This window comes from Bactrocera dorsalis, chromosome 5, assembly GCF_023373825.1.
Source record: "Bactrocera dorsalis isolate Fly_Bdor chromosome 5, ASM2337382v1, whole genome shotgun sequence".
In the NCBI taxonomy this organism is placed as follows: Eukaryota; Metazoa; Arthropoda; class Insecta; order Diptera; family Tephritidae; genus Bactrocera; species Bactrocera dorsalis.
In genome coordinates this window covers 27,177,399-27,196,317 of record NC_064307.1, presented here as the reverse complement: position 1 = coordinate 27,196,317, position 18,919 = coordinate 27,177,399, and the positions used below count along the sequence as shown (strand labels likewise).

General features: G+C 34.2%; 1 protein-coding gene across 3 annotated transcripts in view; it reads left to right on the top strand.

Moving 5' to 3' along the window:
• The window catches only part of LOC105223273 (serine/threonine-protein kinase NLK2), a 267,485-nt gene extending 249,307 nt beyond the window's left edge, over positions 1 to 18,178 (top strand). The window contains exons 4-9 of one of the 3 annotated variants that reach the window (XM_049458649.1): positions 468 to 523; positions 4,128 to 4,719; positions 4,794 to 4,995; positions 5,730 to 5,823; positions 8,258 to 8,866; positions 16,590 to 18,178. In XM_049458649.1, coding sequence (XP_049314606.1) covers positions 468 to 523; positions 4,128 to 4,719; positions 4,794 to 4,995; positions 5,730 to 5,823; positions 8,258 to 8,630 — 1,317 coding nt within the window. In that variant the 3' untranslated portion in view covers positions 8,631 to 8,866; positions 16,590 to 18,178. The other 2 variants (XM_049458651.1, XM_049458650.1) reach the window with 2 other exon arrangements.
• The last annotated feature ends 741 nt before the right edge of the window (positions 18,179 to 18,919 follow it).

The window sequence follows — 18,919 nt, the reverse complement described above, 5'->3', positions numbered from 1 at the left end:
AACTCTCTAAAACTGTCACCAACATCACTTGGACTCGGTTTGAATATGCAAAAAATATCTCTAACACATTTCAATCCCACTTACAATGGAGCATTTTTTCAGGAATCTGTTTATTCTCCCCGAAATCGAGAAAATGTTGACTTTCTGTTGTCGATTTTCAGGTTGTTCGTTATTTCGTTATATATTCATACGGCAAACTTGCTTATTTTTTATGATTAGTCTCTTAGTCTAAGAGTTCTCGCTCTCTATTTTATCTACTACAAAATCTGCTATTTTGCTATTGCTTTCTGTTCAAAATTAATTATGAAAAGCAATTCTGCAAAACAATTAATTTTGTAAGAATTTTTTGTCTGCCTCGATAAAACATTATCTGTCATTATGATTTCCGCCTTTGTACTTTGTAATTATGTAATTCTGCTCAAACTGAACTCATTATAACACGATTTGTCTTCTTCTTCTACTTGCAGGTACTCTCAGCATTGGACATTTTACAACCACCTCATTTGGATTTCTTCCAAGAAATGTATCCTTTTCAAACAAAACACAATAATAATAACAAATAAAGACTATAATTACGCACAAAATACATACATATACACTAACAATACAAAGAATATGACGGGAAAGCAGAAGAGCAACAGTAAGCTTCAATGCATAACTATCTCCTTCAACTTACACAAATGCAAATAATAAACAAATCGAGCAACAGAAAAAAGTTGCATAATTATGCGAACAAAAACCGAAACAAAGATTGCATAAAGTTAGAAGTAAAAGCTGAGCCATCAATTTAGTTTTTCTGTTTAAAATTTTTTTGTCTATCACTATAATCACTGTATATACAGATTTGCATTTGCACCGGAAATCCTAGTTGGCTAACTAGTTTACCGCTTTAATCATTGGTTCAGCTTCAAGCGAAGTGGCGGCTCACTCAGTCAACTATTAGAAAGTACAATAATTTTAATATCTTCGATTACATCCAGTTTTTTCGTACTCTTTATATTGTTAACTGACGTGATGGCTCAAGCATTAGTCTGTATATATATGTACACCATAGATACATATCATGTACAAAAAAATAGTCTCTTACGACAGTCAGTTCTGCCAGATTTCTGTATCTCCGTTCAACGTCTGTGACATCGGCAGCAATATCAATATTTATTTTGTCGCCTTCAAAATAATCCCCACCACATGTAATACTCTTATGCCAACGATTTTTCCAGTCCTGATAACATTTTTCATAAGCACTTTTTGTTTTTATCTCTTCGGTCGACTGAAAACGAATTTCACAGAACGGCAATTTCAGTTTGAGGAACAAGAAAAAATCACACCGGGCCAAATCTGGTGAATACGATTGTATTTATTACGTTTTTGGCTTTAAAACACAATCGCATCTCGATGCGATGTGACGATACATTATCATCGTGTAATATCCATGAATTGTTCTTTCACAATTCCGGCCGTTTTCGACGAATTTTCTGACGCAAACACCTCGATACGGCTAAATATAATTCCTTATAAACCGAATACCAAAAAAACAATGAACATCCCCATGATTTTTGTGTGGCTTTGGCATGTTTTTCTTTTTTGGTTTCGTCTCGTTTTCCCTCCATTCCGATGATTATCGACTTGTTTGCATATCAAACTCATAAACCCATGTCTCATAGGCAGTTATAAAGCTCTCCATGAATCTGGGATCGGAATTCGCATGATCAAACATGTCCAAATAGGCCTGTTTACGATACCTTTTTTTGAAAAAAAAAATCAGCTTTATCGGGAGGAGTTAAGCAAGAACGCATTTCTTACCCAAAATACCCACCAAAATCACACAAACGGATTCGCGAGAGATGTCGAGCTCTCTTGCCGTCTCTCTATCACTTGTCTATCGATTTTCAAGCACCATATCCTTCACTTTTTTAATATTTTCATCAGTTGAAAAGCTCAAAGGTAGCTACTATGTTTCTGTTTCTATCAAATACCACGGATTTTCGAAGTCTTTTAGAATTGATTTTAAATTTGGCCCCAAAATATGCTTTCCCATCCAGAGATGAGCAGATGAACTAGCCAGAACAGGCACTTCTCAATAATTAGACTCCGGGAAAAAAAGGCTACTGGTAGATATTTAATCGACAAACATGTTAAAAATATAACTGGTGGAGTCAATCCATGAATAAAATATGGGCGGCACATGCTCATAACTATGTATTTAAGTTTAAAAGGAATGCTATAAATAAGAACTCAAGGAGGAGTTCTAACAGGCCGCTGTCTGATTGGCAGACGTGTTAACAGACTAGTAACGTCTATGTAATGACTACTTTCGGGAGGTAAAAGATGTGAAGACTAAAAACTATATTCTATGCGATGGAGAGCTTTGTATAGGAAAGGATTCGCAGCCAACGGTCGCGAGTTTCTTGACGACGTCTCAGAAGTTATACCGATAAAATCATTCGTACCCCATCATCCAAAATTTAAAATCGATCTGAAATTTAGCACATGACCCTTACTTCTTTAGAAGCTGCTTAATTTCGGAACCGCCGATATTAGTCGACTATGGCATATAGCTGTCATACAAACTGATGGATCCAAATCAGGATATCGATCTTTTTATACAATGTTTTGCTGTAAGAAATGAGACGTTGAAAGGCATTATAGCTTCGATGCAGCCGCCGTTAACATATTTTCTTGTTTTTTTTTTTGAAATTTTGAAACAGATTTATTTTCATAAATTTTCTTTTTTTAAACTGCCGATGAAGATATTCAAAAGAGATATGCAACATTTGGCTATTTGATATTTTAATAAATACATAATGATTTATTCGGTATTTATGTGAAAATTAAAACAACTCCTGGCGCGATCTTTCTCGTTCGAAATCAACTAAGTATGCCTTTTAAGCACAACCCAACTCAATTTAATTTAAATAAAACTCTCTTCACTCCGAGCGCATCACTCATAGATGCAACTTTATCTTGAGCCTTTTAATAGGTGCATAAAATCAGAGTTTGTAACTTTTATGCCGAAATGAAATTGTGAACCATTAAAAGTTTTACGGCATAGCTTTGGCTGCATTCAAGCTTTACTTTTTATCTTTTATTAAGAAGTTTTATCTTTGTCTTTCCGTTATATTTCACCTTTCCGCTCGGCAAGAGTATAAAATGTATTAAGGCAATAAGGCAGATCGGCACAGCCGAGCCAACCCAGCCAAACGAGCCATCAATCAGCGACACACGAACCAAGAACTCGGCATCAACTCACGTCAGTGGCGTTGCAAGGTGTTGCCTGCATGCCTGCGTTAGATGCCAGCTGCTGCCACTGCTGCCACTGCTGCGTACAAACAAGGACGTTGTTGCAACAGGCGAATGCCTGCACACGCGTTGACACTGTTTGACTACTTTGTAACGGTTGTTTTACACTGCAGCGAAATTAGCACAATACTCGAGCAAATGAATGTTTTTAGCATGCGCTGGCTCATTTTTATTTCATTTAATTAGAATTCATTGAAGATTAAGCCAAAGCTGCTGCTGACTGGCGGCTCTCTGCAACGCGCCTTCGCTTTCTCTCTGTTTGTGTGTGTGTGTGCGAAATGCTAATGGGGAAATTGAATTTTCCACAGCCACTTTTGTCGTAATTCTGCGGTTTCCGGCGGTTCAAGGCTGTGCTGCCGCTGTCGCAGGCAGGCAGTCAAATGCGCGTGTTCAAGTAGAAAGCTGTGAAAGTTGGCAGCCCAAAAGTTGCGCTAGTACTACAACAATACTGCGCGTCAACATCAAAGCAAATGGATGAAATCAATGCGATTTAATTGAAAAAGTTTGCCTTATTCGCACTCATTGTGTGGCGCTCTCGCTGTTGAACTTTGTATTTGTACAGTTTGATGGGCGATTGTAAGTGCCCTAAATCGGCAACTTTTCTAAGTCAACAATTGCCGTTGAAGGCGCATTCGTTGCACAAAAACACACAGTCACAAGCACTAGCAGTCATTTTAATTGTGCAAAAGCTTAAACTTTCTTAAAATTTTTTGTATGTGTGTATGTATGTATTTAGAATTTTTAATATTATTCTTTGAATCGCTTACACGTCGGCTTTCCTCAACTCGTCGTTTGTATTGTTTTTCTTCATCACTGCAAATATATAGATATGTGATAACCGAACTTCTTCAGTCAGATCTCCATAAGATAATCGTCTCGCCACAACATCTCTCCGCCGATCACATTAAAGTGTTCCTCTACCAAATATTGCGCGGTCTTAAGTATCTGCATTCGGCGCGCATACTCCATCGTGACATCAAGCCCGGCAATCTGCTGGTCAATTCGAATTGTGTGCTGAAAATATGTGATTTCGGTTTGGCGCGCGTCGAGGAGCCCGATCAGGCCAAACATATGACACAAGAGGTCGTCACACAATATTATCGTGCACCGGAAATTTTAATGGGCGCACGCCATTACTCGTCGGCGGTGGATGTTTGGTCGGTAGGTTGCATTTTTGGCGAATTGCTCGGTCGTCGCATTCTCTTTCAGGCACAGAATCCCGTACAACAGCTGGAGCTGATCACCGAGCTGTTGGGCACACCATCCATGGAGGATATGCGTCACGCCTGCGATGGCGCCCGCTCACATATGCTGCGTCGCGCACCCAAGCTGCCATCATTTTCGGCGTTGTACACGCTCAGTTCGCATGCGACGCACGAGGCGGTGCATCTGCTGTGTCAAATGCTTGTCTTCGATCCGGTAAGTGTTTGTGTGCATTCTATGTCTCGTATTCTATTCGTTATTCTAAACAATCTTTCATATTTTTCATGCAGGATAAGCGCATCACAGTGACGGATGCTCTGGCGCATCCCTATCTGGACGAGGGCCGTCTACGCTATCACTCGTGCATGTGCAAATGCTGTTTCACTACCTCGGCCGGCATGCGTCAATACACGCCCGATTTTGAACCATCAGCTGGTCAGCCATTCGATGATCTGTGGGAGCGTAAATTGACATCGGTGCAGCAAGTTAAAGGTAACGTTGAATTTATTGCAGTGCACAGCTGTCATGACCAAACATTCATTCGCAAGCAGTTTTTTGATGTTTGAAGTTGAAAAAATAAATGTTGTGAATCCTAAATGTAGGCAATGCTTTTAAAAGTTGTTTTGTTATAGAATACAAAAAGTTTTACAAACCTTTGGAGACGTCGAAGACCCTATAAAGTATATTCATAAATTATCAGTATTACGATAATGAAAATTCCCCATAAAATTTAAAATCTCTGTGCTTTTTTTATTTAAAAAGAAGGGAACCTCAAAATGGATTACCCTTTGTTATGAAATATTCATATATTAGGTGCAAATCTTAAAAAAGAGTTATTAAACTTAATTTCAATGCTGGTATTATTAATAATATTCAGAAAGCTTGCATAAATTCAGACGAATATCACTTAACTTTTGTTTTTAATTAATTGAGTAGTATGCAGATTTAGGAATCAATATTTTTTTTTATATTTTTATGGTTAAAACAAAATTTATTTTATTTTTTTTTTTTCTTAACTTAATTTTTTCATTTTTTTTTTTTTTCATTTTATTAATTTTGTTTCATTTTATTTTATTATTTGTTTTTATTAATTTTTGCTTTATTTAATTTAATTTAATTTTTTTATTTTATTTCTTTTTTATTTATTTTAATTTTTATTATTGCTATAATATTTTTCTAAGCATACATTGTATTCCTTATTAACCTCACACTTATCTCTCTTCCAGAGGAAATGCACAAATTCATAGCGGAACAGCTGCAAACGGGACGAGTACCACTTTGTATAAATCCGCAAAGTGCGGCCTTCAAAAGTTTTGCTAGGTAAGTGAATTTCCACGACATAATTCTGCTACTAACATCGAAATATAGAAAAAAGTAACCTCCAGTTGAAATTATATAAATTTAACAAGCAAGACCTTAACAATCCTTTTTGGTATTTATTTTAACACTCACATTGCTTTGCAACTTTTTTGGTTTTTGCTGAACGATTTGGTGTAACAATAATTTTCGAATTCCACATATTTTTTAACAAATTTTATTTTGAAAACTTAAATACTTTATACATTTATCTTTAAAACTAAAAAAAATCGTTTTTAGTTGTATGTCTAAGATTTTTTTATTTATTTTGCTTTAATATTTATGGTTTTTATTTCAATTTTCTTTTGTTTTAATTTTCTATGGTTTCATTTTTCATTTGTACACACTTTTTAATATGATTTTTATCTTTATTTAGCCATGCATACACTCGTAAGTTGGATTTTTGGTTTATTTTCTGATTTGAATCTCCGAATTTTCGGAAAAAAATTATATTATATTTTTATTTCATTATTTTTTTACTTTTTAACATTTTTCACGTTTTAAAATATTTTTATTTTAGAAATTTCCAGTTTTGTTTTATTTTCTTAATTTTGAAAAAATTTTTGTTTAAGTTTTTAGTTTTTTCATTTTACTTTTTTGTTGTTTTTTAAATTTTTGTAAACTTATGCATATTTTGAAACATTTTTTCTTCACATTTTAATTATATTTTTTGAATTTTTACATTTTTATTGTGTTATATTTGTAACTTTTTTACATTTTTGCAACTTTTTTTTTTTAATTTTTGTAAACTTTTTAACACTTTCACATTTTGAAACATTTTATTTTCCATTATTAACTAAAAAAATATTTTTTTTTATTATTTTTTTTTTATTATTTTTTTTATTATTTTTTTTATTATTTTTTTTATTATTTTATTTAAATTTTTTGAATTATTTTTTGATTTTTGTATTTTTTTTTTAATTATTTTTTAATTTAACTTAATTTTTTTTTACCATTTTTACTGTTTTTCACTGTTTCATATATTATTTTTTATTTACCTTTTTTTTTTTACATCACCTTTGGCTCTCTCTCATTACTAACTTTATGCCAGTTTTTCACTGCACTATTAACACACGAATTTCTTTGTTTGCCATAATTTTGCCATTTATTTTTACTTTTAATTACTAAAATCAGCTATTTCTTTCTCTCGTTACCTTCATTAAAATTTCGTACGCATTTTTGGTGTAGCCACTTCCATTGTGATCTTTAGTCGAAATTTCTGCTCAAAATTCTTCATGCATTCTCTGCTCACACACCATTTCCGCTACAACTTTGTTCCACTTTCTTCCTTTGCACTGTGTCCTTTGTGTGTGTTGTTTCTCACAGAGTCGCAGCTCATTTGATTTCATTTTTAACAACTCTGCCACTGCCACTGCCACTACCACTACTACAACAACAACTAGAGCAATCCATTCACCAAACCGAAAATGATTTTAATTTTTTTGCAACCGATTTGTTATTTAATCATGCTTTCAAACGAATTCATTCATAGTAAATTAATTCTTTAATTAATAAAAGTTTTATTAAAAATAAATTTATTGAATTTAATTACATTTGCGTTAAGCCAATGAGAATGAGATAATCTACTACTACTACTACTACTGCTACTACTACTACCACTACTGCAACCACTGCTGCTGTTGCTGCTGTTAGAGAAGCTGTTTGGTGCAACAGATGCCGTTATACAGTTACATATACAGTTGCAGCTGCAATTAGCGAGCGAGAGAGACAGAGAGAAGTTAAATCGAAAACCGCAAATCGTAAAATGAATTAAAAATCCACAACAACAACAAGAACAAAAATAAATATAAAAGTCATATAGTGAAAACCACAGCCAACAAAGCAAAAATAATTGTTAAAACAACCACGAAAAAAAAAAACAAAAAAGCTTGCCAATAGCAAACAAATACAATGTATATATGTATATATACAGTTATATGTATAGTGTATTTAGCGCATATTTAAAATGTACTCCTCCCACATGCATTACATTACAGTTAACGTTGAGCGCTATAGAGATAGCAATCGAACACAATCACGCACAACTCGGCTCAATGCACTCAGCCGTAAAGTATGCAATGCCGCGTGTCATGCATGAAGTCAATGCGAAAACGATAAGCCATTTTGCCACATAGCCGTACTTGTGCAATGATTGCGACGAAAAATCGTCAAAAATAACATACTTTTAAATTACAAAAACAAAAACAAAATCGAAGTAAAAACAAAATAAAATAATAATGTCAGTGAACTAGACGCGTTCTAACAACTAAAACCCATACATATGCAAATGAGTGTGTTTGTTTGTGTACATATACATATATACATATATATACATACATGTGTATTCGATTGCTGTGTGCACACATCCAACTAAATCATTTTTAACTACAATACATAGATACGTTGAGCAAATTAGGAAATTGCAGAAAGAGCGCAACAAGCGAAATCCCATTGGCATAACGCTCATGCAACAGCTGGAGATCGATCGACGTCGACAACAACAACTAGATCTTGAGGCGGCGCTTAAGTTCATTATGTATACGCCGTCATCGTTAGCGGACTCACCACCACCCATTGCGAGCAATGCAAGCACACCGTCCTGCATCAAATTGCCCAGCTTCAGTTCATTCGACTATCGCACACCGCCAACGCGCCCCGTGTCTCCGTTGAGGGACCCATTCGATTTCACGCTAAATCTGACCTTGTGCTGGGAGAGCCAAGGCGACAGTGCAACGAATACTGCCGATGAGTCCACGGGTAGTGGCTCGTGATTGCCACTCGGTTGTGTGGGTGTGTATGTGCGTTTTAATGACATTCATGCCATAGCAACATCTTGAATGACATCAAAGCGCGTCTAGTGCAACTATGAACTCGTCGAGCACAACAACAAGATTGTTATTTACATTGTATTGTTTGAAGCGGCGCTGCAGCTCAGCAAATTAGCAACAACAACAAATTTATTCAACCACTATCTGTCTGCATACAACAAATGATATCTCTGAATTAGGTCTGTTTAATATTTAATTCGTATTTGATTTGTTTTCACTACTTTTTTTGTTACTTTATTATATGTTTGCCATTATTTAGCAACCACTTAAGCTATCATGAGCTTTCTTAAACCGTTAGACAGTGCAATTTACAACATACTGCTGTTACTGATACAGCATTGCATATATGATATGTATATGTAGGTATTCTGTATATATGTATTATATTGGTATAGTGTGTGTGCGTGTGTGTGTGTGTAGGCGCTGTTTTAGTAAAGTGGAACGCTTTTTAGGTTGTTAATTACCTCCGGAAAAAAGGCAAAAAATATAAATACAACTTAGCACTAGTAAACGAAATTTTAATTTTTTCTAAATTTTTTTTTAATTATTTGCGTCTAAGCAAGCCTTAGGTATGTACATTAGAGTGTCCATTATTTGATTTTTTGTTGATTTTTTTTATAGACGCACATCGTAGTTTCTGTTTATGCCCTAAACAACAATATCCCATATAACCGTTCACCTTTTTGTACAATTTAAAGCTACCTAAGTCTTGTTTCATTTCTCATGTAAATCACTACAGTTTTTGTTTAATTATTTGCGCAAAGCAAGCAAACCTACAAGTCTGAAAAAGTGATACTCTATTACAAAAACTTCCGCTATACAAACAATGTCTCATTAATTTTTTCCATAAACACAGCCATACAAAAGTTATACGCAGTTAAAGTTGTACATCAAATGACCAGAGCATTCATTCAAGTGAAATTATATGTTGCTCATACGCCATGGTGCACTCGTACTATATGAATGCAGCACATTTGATGTCTACTTTTAAGTGTTTATGACTGATCAAGGAATGTTTCTATGGGCAACCGAGTTAATTTTTTAAATTTTTTAAGTAAATGTCCCGTTTTCAAACGAGCGCTCTAATGTACATATATGTATAATAGGTCAGATACACTATATTTAAAAGAATTAGTTTCCTGTGTGGTTAATGCTCAATTAGTGAAGTTAGGTCGCATAAAGTGTATATCTAGTTGTAGTAAGATTTTGAAAGAGCGTTTTATGGGCAGAAATATTTATATAGCCGCATTTCTTATAGCAAAGAAGTGTAAAGAGACTTTTATCATGATTTTGATCGGTCAGTTTGTATGGCGGCTGTACACTACAGTGGTTCGATGTGAAGAATTTATTCGTAGAGTGTAGCGTTTTCTTGGGCAATAATATGTGTAAAATTCCGTGAAGATATCTTCACAAACAAAAAGTTTTACAAACAAGGACCTAATGTTAATCGATAAGTTCGAATAAGTTGGTATTTCGCTTTCGGTGGTTCCGACAAAGGAGCAGCAAATAACAATATCTCAGATCAATATCTCAAAAACTGTACTCAGATGGACTTGGCTAAATCCACTCAGCTAGTCACGCTGAGTTTTCTATACACACTTTTTGTGGTAATTTTGGTGTCACATAGGACTAGTGTTTTACCTATATATGTGTGGTAGATAGGACCCTCTTATCAAAAATTGTATAATACTTTGTCATAGGATTAATATGAAATCAAGAGATTTAGGTGAAATAGCAAGGGAATACTAACCTTTTATTTAAGCCGAGAGACGCTGACGACGTAAAAATCACGAAGTATTAGATCCATTGGAAACGAAAAAAACAAAAAAATTGAAGAAAAAATAATAAGTAATACCCTTCACAGGATCAGATGACGGGGAGAAGATGATGGATTTTTCAGTGGTGTGAACTTAAGATTAAAACGATTAAGCTCAATTTCCAGCAAAACTACGAGCCCTATAGAAAAAAGTTATAAAGCAAAATTATAGGTAATGAAGATATCAACAACTTTTCTATTAACGCCTTTTTCAAATAACCTCAAAATTTATGAAAAAATTTCAAATAACCAAGTTTCTGGTTTTTTTATCTTGTACAAAACTAGTCAAAACTGATTGGAGTTTAAATATAAAATACCAGTCACACCAAAAATTTCTGGGGTTCCTTTATTCGAGACATAACTCAGCAACAAAAATATACTTTATAGCGTTCAGAGTCCACTGAAAAATATAAATTTGCCTCAACTAAGATTTAGTTTAGGAGTTTTAAGTACCACAACTGACCGACTGTTCCAAGTGCGATTCCCCTATAAGGATCGACCTCTTAACATAACCCTTCGATATAAGCTTCCCAATAGAGATCCCACTGTTAGGATCGACCTTTAAACCTAACACAACCTAACTTTATCTAAGATCTAGTTGTATACATTTAGCAGTAGATGTATGTATGTGTACGTGTGTGTATATATAGATAATATATAGTTTTAGCGCTACCAAAAATTTTAATAAATTTTATGTTAGTCTTTTCTTAAGTTATTTCACTCCCCTTTAGTTTATGATATTTGTGTAATTGGCCGCTAGGTTATATAAATGCTAGCAACAACTGCAAATAGTGAACAAAAAATTAGGCATAATATTACATGCATACATATTTACATAATTAACCACTTAACCGTTATACATACATATACATAACTCTATGTAAATGCCTCTTTGTAAAGTGTTAGCACCGGTCACTTAGGTCTAATGGAAGATACATTCATACAACTCCTACAAACACCCATTCACACCAATGTTATTAACTAAATCCAACAACCTAACCAAATCAACAACAACAAACCATCCATATAACAACAATAAATAAACGGACGCACAAACTTGTGTATGCTTGTATATATACAACGTATATATGGTGTATGTATGTACATATGTACATGTGCTCTCTGTACAAAAAATTTGCCAAACTACTGTATATAACGCCAAAAATTTGTATTTTAGACAAAAATAGTACCGTTATCGCCAACTACATACACACACTCATACATAACGAATATATATGCTTGTGGCGTCGCTCTCCAATGTGGTGTACTTTCAAAATTTAACACAAACATGTATGTGTAAGGCCTAACAACAACAACAACTACAACAATCATTCGTCAATTAACGTAATGCTACTAAATTGTACAACAACAATACACCTTATTACTAACTACTGTAAACTATGGCCGTCGCCGGGTGTGTCCGTGCAACAAATTGTGTCGTGGCGAACGCGTTTTGTGCAGTTGTATGTATGTATAGTTGTGAATATGATCTGCCACACGCCGCGAAAACATAGGCTATAATGCAGCAGTGATTATTAGTAGTTATTACATTATCTCCTTCTTAGCCCTTAACCAAAATCCAAACTAAACTCAACTAACCGAAACTTAACTAACCGAAATTTAAGCTTTATTCGTACTTATATTTGTTTTTTTTTTTTTTGTACATTTTTTATCATTGGTAGTTCCTTAGCGAAAGCTAGTCATCTCTCGCCATCATTTAGTTTGTTATGATTTCACTGATTTTGTAGTTATTATTTAACATAGTTCACACTTTTGTCTGTATGTGTATGTGAATTTCAGTAGTTTTAGTTATTTATATTGTACTTACACTAACACGCTACACAATACTAACACTTAGTGTGACACTTATGTTTATTTAATATAAAAAATTCTGTATTTTTAAATTACAAAAATGTTTTCCCAACACACACAACTGGAGTTTCAATGCTGATTATTTAACACAGCTAAAAATTTAAGTTAAGTTCCATGTCCTACATATATTCGTATAGCGTTGGAAAATGCTAATTAAAAGCCTTAATATACGATACATTATTTTTTCAGACATTTATAAGTTAAAAATGTTTTTAAAGGACCCGCATTTCATTATCTGCTCGGAGCTTATACAACATTTAAGTTTAGTGCATATTTTTATTCAAGAAATCTCTTCTATTCATTCAGGAGCAGTATTTTTTTTTGTGCTCGAAAGTCCAACATTTATTTTATTTCAAAAAGTATACGAAATAAAATGCCTAAATCTTTTTCTAGCGTTGTATAAATAAAATTTAAATAATTTTTTTTTAGACTAATAATTAGATTAGTAACTTCAGTTTAGCAGGCAGGCAACCGTTCAAAAGCCATCATTTTGGTAGTTTTGTTTTAGATGAGCTTCTAATGCCATTTTTGGGTAAATGTGTAAGAAAAAAACCTGGAATTTTATGTGAAAATTTATTGTATATTCATGTATGTACGAAGTATAAACATGTAACATTTTTTACCTCCTTGAATTTCTTTATAAACTATACAATCTGAGGCAAATGATTTGACATTATTATTGAAGAAATTCGAAATTTCGTTTTAGTTAAGTCTTGATTTGAAGAATAACAACAAAATTTGGCATACATTTCATCTTATTTGCAACTTCTAAGGTACAGATAGGTTAGGAGGTTAGATTAGTCTGGTAGGCCAATGACCCACGCATAGACCAGTTGTGGTCCATTGCGATACCAGATGGTGTTCAGTTACTAGGCCCATGACGAGTAGTCATCTTTTACGATGCCTGCGATTGACGCGAATTTTAACAGACTTTGTTGCCTCACTGTCTATACCTCCTCTAGAGTATAATACCGTGGGGACCCCAGATTGATACAAAAAACAAATAATTTACGAAGTATCGCTATCTCAAATAGAATGAGGTTAACACCTTGTTGTTAATGGTGATTCATTTCGAGGTTTCTTACTTTTGTTTTAAGAAAAAATACAGAAACTTCAAATTTAATGGAGAATGTTTATTAGCATTTCGAAAGAACATTCTTTGAAATTTATTTTTTTAAGAATATCTTTTTAAAATATTAGCCGCCGCTACGTCTCAGATGTTCCATCGGTTGAGTCCCATTTTCGATGACTCGTTTGAGATTTCAACTGGTAGCTGGCGAATGAAACGCATTGCCAACAGGAAAAGCCTACGGGTGTGATATCACATCTTGGTGCCCAAACAAACGGCCAAAAAAGTGAACATATCTGCTCACCAAAGCGTTCTCTCAATAAATCCATTGATTGATGCGATGTGTGGGAAGAGGCGCCGTCTTGTTGAAACCAAAACCGGTATCACGAGCTTTAATTTCAGTCGTCAAATAGTCGGTTCCAAGGTTTGGGAACATCGAGCTACTTCAGTTCTTGCACAACCTGTATTTTGTGTGCTTTCAATTAAACATTTCGACGTAAAATGCGCCAAGTCGTTCCATATGTCAGTGCGAATTGCTAAGAACGGCGAATCGATTACCCACGGTCTTTGTGATGAATGTTAATAGAACGATTCATCACGGCACCCTGAATGCGAATCAATTTATACAGACAGTAGACAGCCTAAAGAAAAGGAAAAAATCTTTAAATAAAATTGCTTAATTTTTAAGTCCGTGCAAGCTTTAACTTGAGTCAAAATTCAGATATCTTGATGAAACTTGGTATGCGCGATCCGTCGCAAAAAGTAATGATTAGAATAACAAGCTGAGTCGGTATAGCAATGTCCATCTGCCTGTCCCTCTTATATACGCGAACTGGGCTGGTGAGGTCTCGGTCTAAAATTTTTTTTTCGTCCTTTTCTCACCAAGAAGCTGTTCGTTTGCCATATTTGTTTGGGAAACAAAATTTGTCAAAAATCGGACTACTATAACATATAGCTGCCATACAACTGACTGATTAAGCCACGAATAAAGCTCTTGTTATACCCTTTATGCTATACAAATTGCACCTGTAAAAGGTATTTCAGCTTCAGTACAGCCGAAGTTGAAGTATGTTTTATATGAACAGACTTTATAAAATTAATTAATTCAATATACACTGCGCGTCATCAGCTCCGCGTACCTTCATCACCCTAAAGCAAGTGCTTCTGATTTTTTTCTTATTAATTTGAAGCTAATTTCCAGAACAATCTTCAATGCGCATAGTGAAAAGTTTAATGTCTTCAATTAACTCAGAAGATTTTCCCTGGAGCGGTTGTTTCAGTAGCCACACCGAGCTAAATCAGCGATTACGGTGATTGCGGCACTATATTGGTTGAAAATTTGACGAAAATAACACGAAGAATCAATACAGCATTATCGTGATGCAAAAACAACCAAGAGTTGTCGGCCCTTATATCCGGCCTCTAAACACTAACGACCATTTTGAGGTGGCATTTGGCACAGATGTCACTGACAGTCACACCAACCAGATATTTCGATAATTTTTTTTCGAGCGAAACTTAAATTAAAAGGTCTTATTATTTTTTGCCCACAGTAGTATGTTTAAAATAAATGTCTCAACTTGTAATGTTAAATGTGCTAACCTGATGACCTACTTTAAATTGTTAATTTGGTTACTTTCTTCCAAATAAAATTATTAGAAAATATGGCAAAAACGTTAGAAATGAAATTGGTTTTTTTTTTTTTTGTAGAAAAATTATTCCTTAGCAATCGCTTAAAAATTTTTCTTGACTCCTTGAAAGCCACTTCGCTGGCAGCAGCAATAGCCATGAAAGTATTCACAACACTGTGGCGTGCCGATGCATTGTTAGGTAACCAAACTGTAACGCTACGGCGGCCAAATTGGTAACACCAGCTTTATTAGAGAAAAGGGAACCAGAGTCATACACTTAGGTTATAGCAAAACCATACAAGAATTTAAAGTTGTAGCTACGTCAGTTATAACAGAAATTGATCAAAACTATTTAAGGGGTTATATACAGTTTAGAGGTCGAAAAAAGGCATTTTTCAAGAATTTTTTCTAAGCAAACTATTTGGTTTATTGATTTGAAACTTGGCAGGTATAATATGACAACCCTAAACTATATTCACATATTTTTTATTGCCAAAAATAATTATCGGGAACGTTGATATTGCCAATTTTGCAGAGGTCCTCTGGACTGGATCATCTAAAATGCAATAAATAATCTAGGGATTGATCGAAGGAATTAGCAAAAAAGAATTTTTTGACAAAATGGCGGCTACTCAGAGCAAAAGGTTCGATTTTCGACCAAAATTCGGGTCATTAATTGCTTATAAAAATAAAATTTTTCATCGGATGGGGAAATCCTTCGATTAATTACTAAAAAATATAGTTAGAAGCTTGTGTTAAAATTTCAAACCGATCGGTTCAGCCGTTTCTGAGGAATCTTGCTCACGACTTTGAAAACACCGTTTCGAGAAAAACGAGTTTAAAGTTTTGAAAGCACTTTACTTGTAGTCGGCACGCCTTCACTAATGTGTCTATAACTTCAAACATCAAACATTCAAATGTAAACTTAAAAATATGTGAAATATAGTGTATATATTTTTTCATAATTATTGTCCGAATCAGTGTAAAAATATTTAATTAAGTAAAACTCGAAAAATAAATGTTTTTTCTCATAAAATTAGATGGTATTACGTACCGTGATCGTAACTTCGTTCTATAGTAACTAAAAAATATGGAAAAAATAATTAGAATTTCTCCGACATGGACAGAACTTAAACTCATAAAAGTTGTTAATGGAGCAATTTATATTAATACGATTTTTTCAAACAGTTCCACAACACATTTTTAAAACTTAACAAATTATGGTTTGAAATATTTCTGTTTCCGTTATAACATAGAAATTCTATACTAAGCAATATTTGTTATTTATTGTTTTTGTTGTTTTTTTTTTATACATATGTATTAGTAGCAGATATGTTGTTATTGTATTAGTTGCTTTAATTTTTTTTATGTATTTTATTTGTTAAGTTTCGCTTCTGTTTTATATACATTTTTCGTATATTTTTTTGTCAAACAAAAATTATATTGTACTACATAAAATAGCTGGAGTGTTTGCTTATAATTTGTTTTTCCATTTCTCCATTTCCCTTTTGCAGTTCAACTGTAGCGCATCCTTCCGAATTGCCGCCATCGCCGCACCAATGGGAATGACGGCAAAATGAGGCCATAGCCGCCTAAAAGTAGATACTAATTAACTACAAATAATAAATAGAACAACAACAACAAAACAGCCAACAATACCACCCATCTTAACCAAATTCTTTTCATTTAAATTTAATTAATGTAAACACAAAAGCATAAACAAATCAAGCAAGCTGCTAAAATCGAGGATAGCCAATATGAGCAAGAGGCTGGCAGCTGGCTGGCGGACGGAGATGGAACAACAGAAACGCAGTAAGATCGATTAGAGCGCGATATGCAGCAGCAGCAGCAGCGACAGAGAACCAGAGAGTGACAGCGACAAATATAATTATAATTATAATAAAATAATGTTAATAGACTCGTAATATTTAAGGATAAAGCAACGATTTTAATTTTTAAGTTGAATGTGCGCCAGCATACGCCGGGTATGCAAGTGAAAATGCAACTTTAAGAGGGATGCCACACTTTCGAGAAAGTGCAACAAAGCAAGAAAACACAAAAGCGAGGCGCGGGGAGGCGGAAAAATATCTGCGCACGATACTGACTATTAGGATTATAAATGTAAATTAAATGGAATGTCGAAGGGGCAACATGATAAATAAGAAGAATAAGAAGGAAAAGGGGAAGAAAAACATGATAAATAAGAATAACAAGTGAAAGGCGAGGAGTAACACACTAATCATTCCATCACCACCGAGCAAACACAAAACAAAGCAAACACAATGCGAGCGGGCAACAGGATTCCCGCACGTAAGAGACGATGTGAGGCGAGTAACGGGACAAGACGAGTGAACCGAACGTTTGGAGCAACACTAGTCGTCAAAGAGGGAAACGGGATTGATAGAGAAGTAATATTAAATGCAGCAACAATATTTACAGCGAACAGCAGAGCAGCATAAAAAGCGCTGCCGAAGATAATGGATGCACGAAGGAGCTGCTAGCAGTTATGTGGCCGTATAGTAGTGTGTCAGCACACTCTTGCGGTCAGAAAAATCAGTCAGGGCGACAGATACCGACACATGCTGCAACATGGAAGAAAATCGTAGACAAATACAAGGAAGATAAAGGCAGCAGCACTTGCGCTCCTGCGGTCTGCGCGAGCCACACACGAATCGAAGCAGTTACAAGATGTTGCAGAAAATAAAAAAGAAAGAAGAAGAATATAAAAAAGTGAATTGCATAATTCAAAGCTGATAAGTTTACAAAAGTGTTAAATTGTAAAAATTAAATATGTGTGTACAAGAAGGAGAGTACAGCGAGAGAGGAGGACAGTAAATCTACAAACATGTGTGTGAAATGTAGCAAGAAAAAAAGCAAAAAAAATTCTTTAAAACAACTTAACGAAAAGTATTCACACCAACACGCATACACATATACATACCTAGAAGTGGTCGCAGAGGGACCAAAGCAACAAGGAATAATAAAAATATTATATAAAAATGGTGTAAGCAACAATAACAAATATTCGCATATACATAAATGCATGTATAGAGCTAGAGTGACGACGAAACAAACAGTAAGCAAGAAGCAAAAAAAAAAATTTATATATAAAAAAATTCAAATAAAATAAAGCAAGAAAAGCAAGAAATATTTCTCAATGTCCGTAACGAAAAGTAGTGTATGTATGTATTATTATGTACCAGCAATTATTATTATATAAACTATTACATATTTAACAATGTAACGACTACAATTACACTTACGATTATGCATATTAAATAGTAATTATAATTAATGAACGTAATTAATTAATTAATGTAATTTGTTTGCCAAATTTACCTCAAAACAAAAAAGTAAAACACTTTTTTTAAATACTATACATCAAATAAATAAAAAAATAAATAAATAATGTAAAGGATAAACACATACACACGCATACAAATACACATACATATATGTATATATTTGCGTATGCAGTGTGGCACACACAAAAGCATGCGTTTTCAGTAATTTTTTGGCGCGATTTAGGACACGCCAAGGCGGTACATGCGGCTTAAGACACAATTGCAATAGAATTTGAAAGGAATCGGCTTAGAATTGCTTACAGATATTTGTGTGTAGTGTATTTTTGTCAAAACATGCTTTTTTTGCGCTATGTTGCAGTGATTTGCTTGTTAGCGGTGTAGTAGGTCGGCCTATGCCATAGGAACAGCGCGAAAAATAAATAAAAATAATTATAAAAGTGTGTGTTTGTAGACTTGTAGCAACAGAAAGTAAGTAAACAATTATGCAAAACTTGTTAGCAATTATTTTGGTTTCAGATACTAAAAAAAATATAAAATGA